General features: G+C 36.5%; 1 protein-coding gene across 1 annotated transcript; it reads right to left on the bottom strand.

The window, feature by feature from the left end:
- Window positions 1-4,386: 4,386 nt before the first annotated feature.
- On the bottom strand, window positions 4,387-13,255 carry LOC109207216 (F-box/kelch-repeat protein At3g23880-like). Its single transcript, XM_019370100.1, has 3 exons — window positions 13,107-13,255; window positions 12,048-12,571; window positions 4,387-4,579 (listed from the first exon to the last, which is right to left on the bottom strand). Exons 1-3 carry the CDS (start codon window positions 13,253-13,255, stop codon window positions 4,545-4,547), a joined length of 708 nt encoding a protein of 235 aa, XP_019225645.1. The 3' UTR covers window positions 4,387-4,544.
- Between the last annotated feature and the right edge of the window lie 98 nt (window positions 13,256-13,353).

Genomic DNA, 13,353 nt, shown 5'->3' with positions numbered 1-13,353 from the left:
TACAGGATAGGAAGAGTTTGTGGACTGATTTAGAAAGAACTATGAGTGGAGTACAAGAACCAAGCTTAATAATGGGAGATTTTAACAGCATTTTGTCCATAGAAGATAGAGTGATGGGGAATCCAGTCCAAGAGGGAGAAATGACAGACTTCAAAAACTTTATAGTTGATGTTGGATTAGCTGAACTTAAAACAATTGGGAGAAACTACACATGGACAAACAACCATGTCCGTAGCAGAATAGATAGAATACTTGCCAATGCAGAGTGGATACAAAAATGGCCTAATATGGAGGGAACTATTCTACAGCCAGGCTTCTCAGACCACTGCCCATTAATGGTAACTGTTGCTGAACCTACTGGGAGGGGGAGAAGACCATTTAAATTTTTTAACTGTTTAGCAGGCCATCACAGATTTGATGATATTGTCAAGGAAGTCTGGATGAAGGAGAATAAAGGAAAGTCAATGCTGAAGGTGTGGCACAAGCTGAAACAGCTGAAAAAAGAGCTGAAGCTTTTAAACAATGAGGAGTACAGCAGTGTGGGGCCAAAGATCCAAGTAGCAAGGAACAAATTGATGAACATACAAATGGGAATGGCATCTCCGGAAACTGATGAGGAAATGATAGCATTAGAAAAGGAGACAAAAACTGAACTGGCAAAATGGCTGGAAGTAGAGAAAAGTATTATGAAGCAGAAGGCAAGAATCAAATGGCTCAAAGTAGGGGACTCTAATACAGCCTATTTCCATGCTTGTGTAAAAAACAGGCAGGCAAGAAACCATATAGGCAGATTGATGGATAACACAGGAAAGCTTATACAAAGTGAAAAGGAGGTAGAAGAGGAGATCTTAAACTTTTACAAAAAATTACTTGGTACAGCAGCCTCAACACTACCAATGGTGGATCCAGATGTTATGCAGAATGGGCACAGCTTGAACAGACAGCAACAAATGCAACTAATCAAACCAATTACAAAAGAGGAAGTGCTAAAAGCATTACAGGGCATTGATGATAGCAAGGCACCAGGTTGTGATGGATGTAACTCCTATTTCTTTAAGAAGGCATGGAACATACTAGGAGAGGAAGTCACTAATGCAATACTGGAATTTTTTGAAACTACTGAAATGTATAAAGCTATAAACTGTACAACTATCACTCTGATCCCTAAGGTAAAAAATCCAGCAAGCATCAAGGAGTACAGGCCTATATCATGCTGCACAGTTCTATACAAGATGATATCAAAGATTTTGACTGCAAGGTTACAGGAAGTTATGCCAAACATCATAGACAACAGCCAAACAGCTTTTGTACCAGGAAGGATGATCACTGATAATATCATTATGAGCCATGAACTGATAAAAGGATATGGAAGAAGGAGCATATCACCTAGATGTATGCTTAAAATTGATATGCAAAAAGCTTATGACTCGGTGGAATGGGTGTACATTGAACAGGTGATGAAGTTGCTAGGGATCCCAGAGAAGTTTGTCAGGTGGATAATGCAGTGTATCACTACAGTAGCCTATACTGTAGTAATTAATGGACAACCAACTAAACCTTTTGAGGCCAAGAAGGTTTTGAGGCAAGGTGACCCTCTGTCACCAGTGTTGTTTGTGATGGCAATGGAGTACCTGAGTAGGCTGCTGAAATCCTTAAAGCAGGGGAAAGATTTCAAATGCCACCCTAAATGTGCTAAAGTCAATTTAGTGCATTTAGATTTTGCTGACGATTTGCTACTTTTTTGCAGGGGAGACATAACATCAGTGCAGACATTACACCAAAAATTTAAAGTCTTCTCAGGAGCATCAGGCCTAATAGAAAACCCAAATAAGAGCTGCATATACTTTGGTGGAGTGGATTCCATAACCCAACAGAAAATCATGGACATACTGGGATACACGAAAGGAGAGTTACCCTTCTAGGGGTACCACTAAGCACCAAAAAACTGTCAATAGTACAATGTGAGCCTCTAATTGATAGAATGCTGAATAGAATAAAATGCTGGACAACAAAGTTCCTATCCTATGCTGGAAGAGAAGTGTTAATCAAGAGTGTACTGGTTGCAATCCAAAACTTTTGGGCTCAGATTTTCATCATACCTAAGAAGATCATACAATTCATCAACACTATATGCAGAAGGTTCTTATGGTCAGGCAATGCAGAACATACAAAGAAGGCACTCGTTGCATGGAATAAACTATGTTGTCCAAAGGTAGCAGGGGGTTTAAATTTCATCAATATTGAGCTATGGAATAAAGCAGCTATCTGTAAGCTACTATGGAATATATGCAAAAAGAAAGATAAGCTCTGGGTCCAACGGGTTAACATCTACTACATAAAGGGGAAACCAATATGGGACACAGTACCAAAGAATGCATCATGGGTAATACAGCAAATTTTCAAGGCAAGGGAGTATTTTGACAATGCTGGATACACAGAAGAGGAAGTAAAGAAGATGGAAAATTTCTCTATAGAGCACATATACAAAGCTATGCAAGGGGAGTTTCAGAAAGTGCCATGGAGGAGATTAATATGCAACAACTATGGATTACCAAAGTGGAAGTTCATGCTAAGACTGGCAATACAGGAAAGGCTAGCAACAAAAGAAAGGCTAGCAAGATGGGGGATGCAGATTGATAACACTTGCTCATTATGCCAAAGAGAACCTGAAACTGTGCAGCACCTATTCTTTGACTGCGAGGTAACAGCAACCATATGGCAACAACTCTTAAAATGGCAAGGAATTCAAAGAACAAAGCTAGGATGGAAGGAAGAACTGGCATGGATAGAGAGAAAAGCAAAAGGTAGAAGTGGAGGAGCAGAATTATGCAGAATGTCCTTAGCAGCAACAGTATACCATATCTGGCAAGAGAGGAACCTGGTAATATTCCAACAGAAGACTAGAACAGCCAAAGCCATAATTAGAACAATCATCCAGGAAATCCATGTTAGAGCTACCATGTTTTCTAGATTAACAAGGACGATGAGCAATTTGAATTGGTACCCTGATGTAATGTAATAGTACAAGGCACAGGGAAGAAGAAGAGTAGGAAGAGTTGCAAAATCCTAACTGGGGCTGCATGTCCAGTGGGAGTCTTTTTGTTATGCTGTAAATATTTTACACTTGGTAATAAAATCATTTAATTACCAAAAAAAAAACTTTTAAGTTTTGATAATTATGTCATTTAAAATTTAATCTAAGTAATTACACTTGTGCAACCAAACAGAAAATTTATAATTATACTGACAAACAAACAGGTCGTCGTAACTGGTGACTTTCCAAACAGACCCTAAGTGGCATTTTTAGCCCTTTTCCTAATGAATAATCCAAAATGCACCCAAGCAAGCCACGCCAAACATTGTCTGGGAAGTTTGAATAACTTTTTAAGAAAACTGTAGAAAGTGCATATCATTAAACGGCACCATATACATTAGTACTAATAACTATTAGCATAGATCCGGTCTAAAATATACTCCCTCCGGTCTAAAATAAGTGATTTTTTAGATGTTTTCACACAAATTAAGAAATTAACCTTTTAACATTAATTAGCAATGAAATTGACCATGTTAACCTTTACTATCTCTTCACATAAACACTCCTAACACATACTCCAACACTATTTACTCCAAGGGCAGTGTAGGAAAAAAATAATTAATTTATTCTTGAAATCTGAAAAAATCACTTATTTTGGACCACAAAAAAAGGCCAAAAAATCATATATTTTGGACCGGAGGGAGTACTTAACATAAAAATTGTAAAACAATCAATTTATTTTATTTAGGTAAAGGGTAATTTTCAATCGGCGAACCACTAAACTAATTTGACATCTGGCTTTAAGGAAAAATACAAGGAAACATTGATCCGCGACATATGCTGTATCTATGACACTTTTGTGTTGTATGTAGAACTCATCCGTGGTTTTTATCTGTTAATCTAAGGTTAAATAGTACTTATTGTTGGTCCGTACGACATCATTATCTGTTTAATATTAAATATTAAATGTAACACTTTCCAAAAAGTTAATACTCATTCTTTTAGGATAACCTGATTAATCACATGCTAAGACAATAGCTTCCCACGTGGACAAAGTCTGGTAGAAGAACACTATTTTATTTATATATAAAATATACTAGAAATCTGGTCCGTAATTTAAGATCTCAAAATATGTAAATCTGGTCTTAAGCTTAGAGGCCGATAATACCTTATTATACTTAGCTTCTGTTGCTAATTGGAATTAATGCGTGTGTATTAAAGCGAGCAGGCCAAAAGGTCTTTCTCCAGAAATTTAAATCAATCAATGAATTATGCAGGTCATGCTCAATTTACAACTAGGAAACCTGGTCATAAAAGTATAATATAAAGATAAATCCTGCTTTCATACATGTAGTATTTAATTACAGAAAATGGTTAACATCCCATTAGTATCGCCATGACGTAATAAGCCACAATATTGTTTACACAACCCCTTAGCAAAAGAAGTTATAGTTAACATCCCTAGACTATAATATAAAGTTTGCCCAACATTCCTAGTGAACTGATATAATCAACTGCTTTGTTGTAAACTCCAGTATCCAAAACCTGCAAAAAATATTCTCTTTAGAAAAAATATAAAGATCAACAAGAAAATTATAAGACTAATTTGAATAGGATATGGTATTTGAGTCATAATGCATACAGATAATGAAAGTCAACAACAAAACATTAAAACGGAAGAAACAGACAGTGTTGCTTATTTACTTGTCTCATTAAATCGCTCTTCTGCAACAACAGATATAATAAATCGTGGAATAAAGAAACACATCTTACATTCATCCTAAACTAACAATTGACGAGTACAACTTATGCATCAAGATACTACACTTGCAGAGTTGAAATTGTGATATTTATGCATCAAATACAGTGATACTTTATGCATCAAATACTGATGCAAGAAAGGTTTTTGATTGTATGGTTGAAAGAAATGTAGTGGCCTGGAACTCAATAATTGTGAGTTATATGCAAAACGGATACAATGAGGAAGCTATTGGAGTCTTGTACGTGAAGGAATTGAACCAACTCGTGTAACTCTGTCAAGCCTTCTTTCAGCTTCAGCCAACTTATGTGCTTTGGAAGAAGGTAAGCAAGCGCATGCTATATCTATTCTGAGTGGATTAGATTTAGATAAGATTTTGGGGAGTTCTCTTATAAACTTTTATGCTAAAGTTGGTTTGGTTGATGATGCTGAGCTAATATTTGATAGGCTGATTGAGAGAGATGTGGTAACATGGAACTTGTTAATGTCTTGTTATGTACAATCTGGTCGGATTTACAAGGCTCTCAGCTTGTCTTGTTTGATGAGATTGAAAGGCTTTTGGTTTGACTCTCTATATTATCTGCCTCAGCAGATTTAAGGAATTTAAAGCTTGGCAAAGAGGGGCACTGTTTTTGTATCAGACACAATTTTGACAAGGATGTAGTTGTAGCTAGTGGTATTGAAATTGTGATAGAGCTATAACAAAAAGAAAAAATTGAAATTCAAAGTCAAACTTTCAAAGTTCTATCAAAATGCCAGAATTAGAAAGTACCAAGAGATAATTGATCCAATTTCATAGGGTAAAGTAAAGGAAAAATGAGAAAACTCACAATCTCACTATAGAACTGGATCGAAGTAGACAAACTTGTAAGACTATTTTGAATCGGATATGGTATTTCCTTATAAACTATCTTTTCAAATTAAAACTTCCATAGTATTATACGTTACACAAACAATTTAAATTCCATGTTTGTGGTATCACTATTTTTGGGAAGTTGCGCTAGCTAACATAACACAGAATCCTCTACCACGTCATAAGTTTAAAAGGTTTTACTACATTCACAAAAATGCAGATTCAAATGACCTCTTTGACATGAAGAATGAACATTCCCTCCACTAAAATATATTTTTGAGGGTGGTGTTGAGATGGTAGTGGATATTGCTGTGGTTTTCCATTTTGTGAAGAGCAATGCATCTCAGGTCTATTTGGCTCTGGCAAGCCTCCAATATGAAGATGAGATTGGAATTATTGAAAATTTCAGCAGAGAAACACTAAGGTCATATATATATGACACGAAGCAGTCACAAGTGGGATCTGCAAAAGAAACCTGCAGTTTCATGTAGATCCACAGAAAATTAATAATGCCAACATTGACTTGTTGGCAACGATATCATCACTATTTTTGCTAGACAGAGTTACTATTGGAGTTTTATTTATGGAGCAAAGATATAGATATTATGAGTCGCAGTTATTCTTTTGACCGTTTAAATGTAAATCCATAAACATGGAGTACGCCTCATCCTTATGAAATTAACCAAGCATGCAAATATATTCTAAAGAACCATAACCAACAAATAATAGCCTAGCTACATACAACCCGCAAATCCACAACCAACAAAAAGCATTAAGTCCCCAAATGATACATACTAAAATACTCTCAAATCAACAAAATAAATTGAAGTTTAATGGCATGTTCATCAAATGAATAGTCATTTGCTCCAAGCACATCAAAAAAATAAAGACAACTCAATAAGTGGCTTACAGACTTTTGGACAATATACCACTAATGCAAGGGGGAGTAAACGTTGTAGAAGAACATGGCAATCATGATTCCTTATGCCAGAAAGCTTGTAATCTTTCAAGTTAGCACATTCAGAAATATTACATGAAAATTCATCTGGGACGTTTAAATTCTTTAAAAATCTGAATGATTCATGGATGTTTTTGGTTTCTAAAGAAATTTTAAAGAAATATCTTGAAATCAATTACTCTTCCAGACCAGAGGAAAGTAAGTGTTTTTTTAGACAAATAGAAGCTGGGAAGATCACGTGCAAACATACACCTAGGACTCCATTCAGGTGTGTCACCTTGCAAGAAACCGTGATTCAATAACATTGGTGACAAAGTTCTTATGCATAGTCTGATTAGATGATTAAGGAACATTTTCCCCACATTAAAGAAAGGAGGAGAGGTGGTTACTATTAATGAGAGAAGGTATTCAAACAGGGAAAACAAGGCGAAAATGAGTACTTGCTTTAAGTAAAGCTTCCATGTTCCAAAACTGAAATGGTCAAATTCCTACTTGAACAGAAGAACAAAGAATCAGAGAGGAGCAGCATAAGTGAACGAAAGACTACGAAAACCAGAAATTATGAATACAAAACAAAAACAAAAACATCAAACAAATAATTCCACCAAAAAGCCTCAACCAACAATTAACCAACTCAAAGTACAACAACAGCTCGCCGACCAACCAACCAACCAGGGCATGGACCAGCAATACAAAACCAAGGGATCAACAAAATTAGAAAACAATCAGTCAATCTGTTGTGAGTTCCTGATAACTATTTGTGCTCACCAATACTTTTAACAATTTGAAATCAATTCTTTAGATAAAACTGCACAACTACTGCAACTTTTAGAGAATTAACAGTCGACAGAAAGTATACAGAAACTGAGCAACATATCAAGGGAGCAGAGGATTCGTGTAGTATTTCATAAATGATGGCAGAACTAGCTTTATATGCAATAGTCAGGTTAATATGATAGGGCTTAGGCTCTAAACTAAAGGACTTCCGTGTAACATTTTCAGTTAAGGTTCAAAAATTATATCTCACGGTGATGGTGAAATTACATTTTGTAAGACAAGGCTCTCTTAGAGCTCCACTATGCTTCACATCTCATCTAGCAGCAAAATGATCATAAACTTTAAACTACTTACTACATGCAGCCATTACATGACTTTTTGTATAATGGTAGTGTTCGAGCCAGCTAGTGCGCACCTCGACTAATTTCACTGGGTACCACTACCTCCTACCGGTACAGGGTAACTCTGTCCACTAAGACTTGGACAAATAGGAAGAAATCATCTAGGACTTTTGCCTCCACGTGACATTAGAAATGATGAAGGGTCATTTTTACAAAAGTTAAATATCAATCACTGCTTATAGAGAGACTAGGCTCGATTATGAATTCATTGGGAGAGAAGACAATCAAACACAATTTCATTTTATTTTCCCCCTCACTGATAAACTTGAAATATTCATTAGAATCTGCAAGAGAAGAGTTTGGGGAATCACCTCTTACCTCCATTCCTAATTCTTCGTGTTAGAATAAAGTGTCCGACCCTATTTTTGCTAATGGTATATATTGACAAGAACCTGTTACAACTAGTGAAGAACAAAAAAAAAAGAAAAATAAACCAACAAAAAGTTGAAGAACATACCAAACAGTTTGACGATGAAAATCAGTGATTAGAAACATAACTCCAAATGGAATAGAGTAAATCATCATTTAAGCGACAAACACCAGAAATTGAGAAGAATTTGAGCGGAAATAGAGAAGAAATTGTCACTTTATCCCGAGAAAATAACAAATGGAGGTGAAGATAAGGAATGGCTGCAGAGACCATTTACAATGGAGGAAGTGGAAGATGTAATCAAATCTTTTAGAGGTGACAAAGCCCCAGGTTTCAACGTTATGTTTTTTCAGAAATGTTGGAGTACAATAAAGGATGATGTGTGGAGAACTGTTGAAAGGGACCTTTATCAGGAGCCTAAATTCTACTTTTGTTGCTTTGATTCCCAAGAAAAAAGGAGCAATAGAGGTGAAAGATCCCATTAGTCTATTGGGGAGTGTGTACAAGATTCTAGCAAAGCTGTTGGCAGAAAGACTGAAATTGGTTATTGACAAACTAGTTTCTGAGAGTCAGAATACTTTCATTAAGGGTAGACAAATAACAGATGCATCAACGGTGGCTAATGAAAGTATCAAATATCTATTGAAAAGGAAGAAGAGAGGTGTTGCTTGCAAACTTGACCTAGAAAAGGCATATGATCATGTTAATTGGTCTTGTTTGTTAAGCATAATGAAGCAGATGAATTTTGGTGACAAGTGGATTGAATGGATCAGTTATTGTATCTCCACTGTCAGGTTCTCTGTGTTGATAAATGGAAACCCCCAAGGTATTTTAGATCTCAAAGAGTATTGAGGCAAGGGGATCCTTTATCCCCTTATTTATTTACTCTGGTAATGGAAGCTTTCAGTAAGACGTTAATGAAGGCAGAAGAATTAGGATGGAATAAAGGCATGAGCTTTGGAACTACTAAAAAGACAGGGTTTAAATATCTCATATTTTATATGCTAATGATACTCTACTGTTTTGTGAACCAGAGAAAGAACAGATGCTTTACCTCAAAGGAGTTCTTTTAACTTTTGAAGCAGTCACTGATTTGAGGACTAATTTGGCAAAAAGGTGTATTTAGTATAAATGCTGACGATATTATTGATGAACTGGCTGACATTTTGGATTGTAAAGTGGAGAAGTTTCCAACAATTTACTTAGGGCTTCTTTTGGGGGCAAAGAAAAATGATCCTAATATATGGAAAGGGGTTCTAGACAGGTGTGCAAGCAAGCTAATTCCTTGGAAGAAACAGTGCCTATCCTTTGGGGGTAGACTCACTCTAATTAATAGTGTTTTGGATGGTATGCCAACATATTTGATGTCTTTATTCTCAATGCCTGTTGCAGTTGAAAAGAAAAAAAAAAGATGAATTCTTTGAGAAACCAATTTCTATGGGAAGGGAATGCTACTAAAACAAATTGCATTTAATTAAATGGCAGGTGGTATGGAATGATAAAAAAGGAGGTGGTCTGGGAGTAAGGAATTTGAAATTGCATAATAAGAGCCTACTTTTCAAATGGCTTTGGAGATACAATCTGGAAGATAATAAAATTTGGAAGAATTTGATTAATGCCATTTATGGTAATAAGAAAGGCTGGAGACCTCCTTCTTTACACATGAAGGCAAGAGGTGGTTAATTGAAGTGCATTAGCGGACTATGGGAAGAATTTTGGATTATACTAAACTGGAAGTTGGAAATGGACAAAGAATCAAGGTTTGGGCAATTTATGGATAGGGGATGAATGTCTGAAATCTAAATTCCCTAATTTGTTCGATTATTCGGTTAACAAGGATGGTACCATCTCTGATTTCTACTCAGATACAGGTTGGCAGATAGTTAATAACAAGGTGGACTCTTTGAATTGGACTGTCGGCAAGGATAGAACTTTTTCTGTGAAAATTTGTTACGACAAGTTGATAGAACAGTCAAATCACAGAGATCAGTGTTGTCAAAGGCGCGCTTAAGCCCTGAAGTGAGGCTCAAAACACATTGAGCGCTTCGCCTCGCTTTGTGGGCGTTTTAGTGTCGCATCAAAGCTCTAAGGCATCCTTTTCCTTGCCAATGAGTGTAATCCTGAAAAGGCAACCTTAAACAATTGATATTTCACTTTATCGTGAATCTTTTTTTCAATTTCTTTGTCTATATATTCGTTATTCATGCTTATAATGATTAGTCTTAGACTACATGCATATTTTTACTTTTTCTCCCGTTGTGCTTTTTTTCATTAAAGCCCACACTTTATTTGCGCTTTACGCTTAAAGCTCCAACAAACCTTAGAGCTTTTTTGCGCTTTTCGCCTATGATAACACTGACAGAGATAATAACTGCCCTTGGAAGATTATTTGGAAAACCAAAGCTCCAGTTAAGGTAGCTTTCTTTGGGTGGATAGCGGCTTTGGGTGCCTGTTTAACTCAGGACAATTTGCAGAGAAGAGGTTTTAGTCTGTGCAATAGGTGTTATCTATGTGAATAAGAGCAAGAATCAGTGAACCATCTACTTCTGCATTGCAGAGTATCTACACAATGCTGGGATCTATTTTTTAGCATCTGTGGTATTTCTTGGGTGATGCCTCAATCTGTAAGGGACTTATTAGAAACTTGGCAATCCCAAAGAGTACCTAGAAGGCTGAAACAGACGTGGAGAACCATTCCATTGTGCATTCTATGGACCTTATGGCTGGAAAGAAACAAGGCCTGCTTTGAAGGACATAGAAATAACATTATTAGAATGTAGCCAGTTAGGAAATCTGAATCAATATATGGACTTTCTAGAGGAGTTAGGAGGGGAGAATAGTTTGTTGGTGTTGTAATTTGGGATGTTTTTCTGTAACTTTATTGTACCATCTTGGTACCTTATTAATAAAATATTTACCTTATAAAAAAAATAAAAAAAAATAACGAGCGTATTAAGACTTTCGAGATATGGATGGCTAGGTTTTGAGATATTAAGTAGATTTGATCCCTATTGTGACGAATTTTGTAGAATGCATTGTAGCGACTAACAATTCTGAGAATATTGAACTATAGACGTTTGCAAACGTGGTCCAGGTCTATTCAGAAAGAAGCATAAATAATCAGTAAAGTAGATCTATTTCTTTTTGAAAGTAATAAATCAGTATGATATTATTTACTCATTCTATAATTTAAACTAATAGAACCCTATCAGACAAGGGCTCAGTCCAAGTCCATTACTCTGCTGGACTCCCCTCGGATTTGGTTGTTCACTCCACTCTCATGACTATTGCAGCTTTACTTCCTAAATCTCGTTTTCTCGTCCAAACTGTTTGTGCTTTCATCACAATGTTTGTCAGAGTGAAACAAGATTCGGCCATTAATTCACCAAAGAAGTAAAAGAAAGAAAAAGATTGCCAGAAAGAGAAAAGAAACAGCCTGATACAATGAAAAAGACCAAAATTGGATATTATGTCAGAACTTAACACTAGTTCAGTATTCTTATTGTTCTTCTTTTAGCTCTATTAAGTATCCCCAAATGAAATGGACAACAGGTGCCGCAAAACCTGAATGCAAGACTAACCAAGCTGTTGGGATGCCCTGCCTAGAGGAAAATCATGTCTTCTAAACCTCTATTTAAGACAACAAACAACATATATTTACTCTAACTTGAAGTTTTAAAAACAATATACTACGACCTAATAACCTTTGTTTCATGCAAATAGTGACAAAATAAAAAGGAGGAATGCTTAGAAGAACTCCAGCCAATACAAGAAAATGTAAGGTATAGCTTCAAAGATATACACTGTCTTGTTCTATATATGACTAAAAGGAAATGCAAAAGGAGAACATCAATTAGTAAAACGAAATGGGTAAAGCAGAACTCTTAATAGTTACCGTGTCCCCGGTCAGCAACCAACGAGGGACTAACAAGGCTTTCAACGCAGATTTCTGCTTCAAAACAGCTCTCAAATTTAGTAACCTCTGGTTGTCTGATTGAATCATCCTTTGGATTGTATATCATAAAAATTGACCGATACAAAAGTAAAATTTCACCCTTATTTGACTGGCAAATCGGCGGTGAAAATGACATGGCAAAGGGTCGATAATGCACATAATTCCCAGGATCATCAGGACAGTTAATGGTGAACATCTTCGTCCAAAATGCTTCAACTCCATAATCATTCATAACCCACACATCAGAATGACTTCCCTCATGGTTACAAATCACGGCAAGATCACTTCCAAAAGCTCCCGGCATCAAACTAAATTTGCATTCTCCATAATTGGGTTGCTCCACCATTCCCCGTGTCTCATTTGCTAAATCGAAACAAATGATGCTGCATCTACTGTCGTCATTGAGCTCATAAACACTAGCAACTGAGGTCCAATGAAGCTTCCCTTTAACAAATATACCTGCACTATTTACCATAAAGCCATCCTGAAAATTATCCACCGTTCTCCAAGAATCAGTCTTTAGGCTGTAAATACTGATCTTAGTATCATATGAAGGAAAATCACTAGAACTATTGAAAATAAACACAACTTTATAATCGTCATGTAACTCATCAAATCCAAAACCACATCCTGGATAGCTATTACAACCCCTCCTCAATGTAACTCCTGAGCCAGGCAACTTCTTCGACTTCCTAATTGATGGGTTCCAAATACATATCAAACGGGATACACATTAGCCCAATGTTCAAACAAATTAATCCATTGGCAGAACCCACACACCAAGCAGTCTGGGATTTGCTCATGGGAAAATCCGGGTCAAATGCCTCAGTCATTGGGCTGTAAAGTAAGGAACGTAAAGAACAGTCCTTGAGGTAATTATATCGAAAGCTTAACAAAACCCTACTGCGGCGGTATTCTTTGTCATTAGCGGAGGAATGGAGATGTGTTTTTATGAACTCAGAGCTAGATATTAGAGCAAGCCATGGTTTTGATACACACCTGAATCGCAACAGTGACTTCACGGGCAGCTTCGAGAGTATGAGGAAGATGATTTCTTGGGGAAGTGGAGGAGGGATTATTGACCTTGAAGTGGATGGAATTTGGACATTGCTTGTGAGTTCGCTCCTCTTTGAAGCTGTAGTTTCCATTGTAACTTCAGATTTAGGATGGCTTTTGAAAAGAGTTTTTAGTCAAAATTGTCCCTTAGCTTTTGGGTCAGGTGTAACTTTGTCCTCTATCTATTACC

This window comes from Nicotiana attenuata, unplaced genomic scaffold, assembly GCF_001879085.1.
Source record: "Nicotiana attenuata strain UT unplaced genomic scaffold, NIATTr2, whole genome shotgun sequence".
NCBI classification, from domain to species: Eukaryota; Viridiplantae; Streptophyta; class Magnoliopsida; order Solanales; family Solanaceae; genus Nicotiana; species Nicotiana attenuata.
This window is presented reverse-complemented; position numbering and strand designations above follow the sequence as displayed.

Coding starts and splice junctions, on each gene's coding strand:
- LOC109207216 (XM_019370100.1), bottom strand. CDS start 13,255: ATGGAAACTACAGCTTCAAAGAGGAGCGAACTCACAAGCAATGTCCAA. Junction 12,572..13,106: donor AAGTCACTGTTGCGATTCAG/GTGTGTATCAAA, acceptor TATGGTAAATAG/TGCAGGTATATTTGTTAAAG. Junction 4,580..12,047: donor GGTTGCTGACCGGGGACACG/GTAACTATTAAG, acceptor TATTTTTTGCAG/GTTTTGGATACTGGAGTTTA.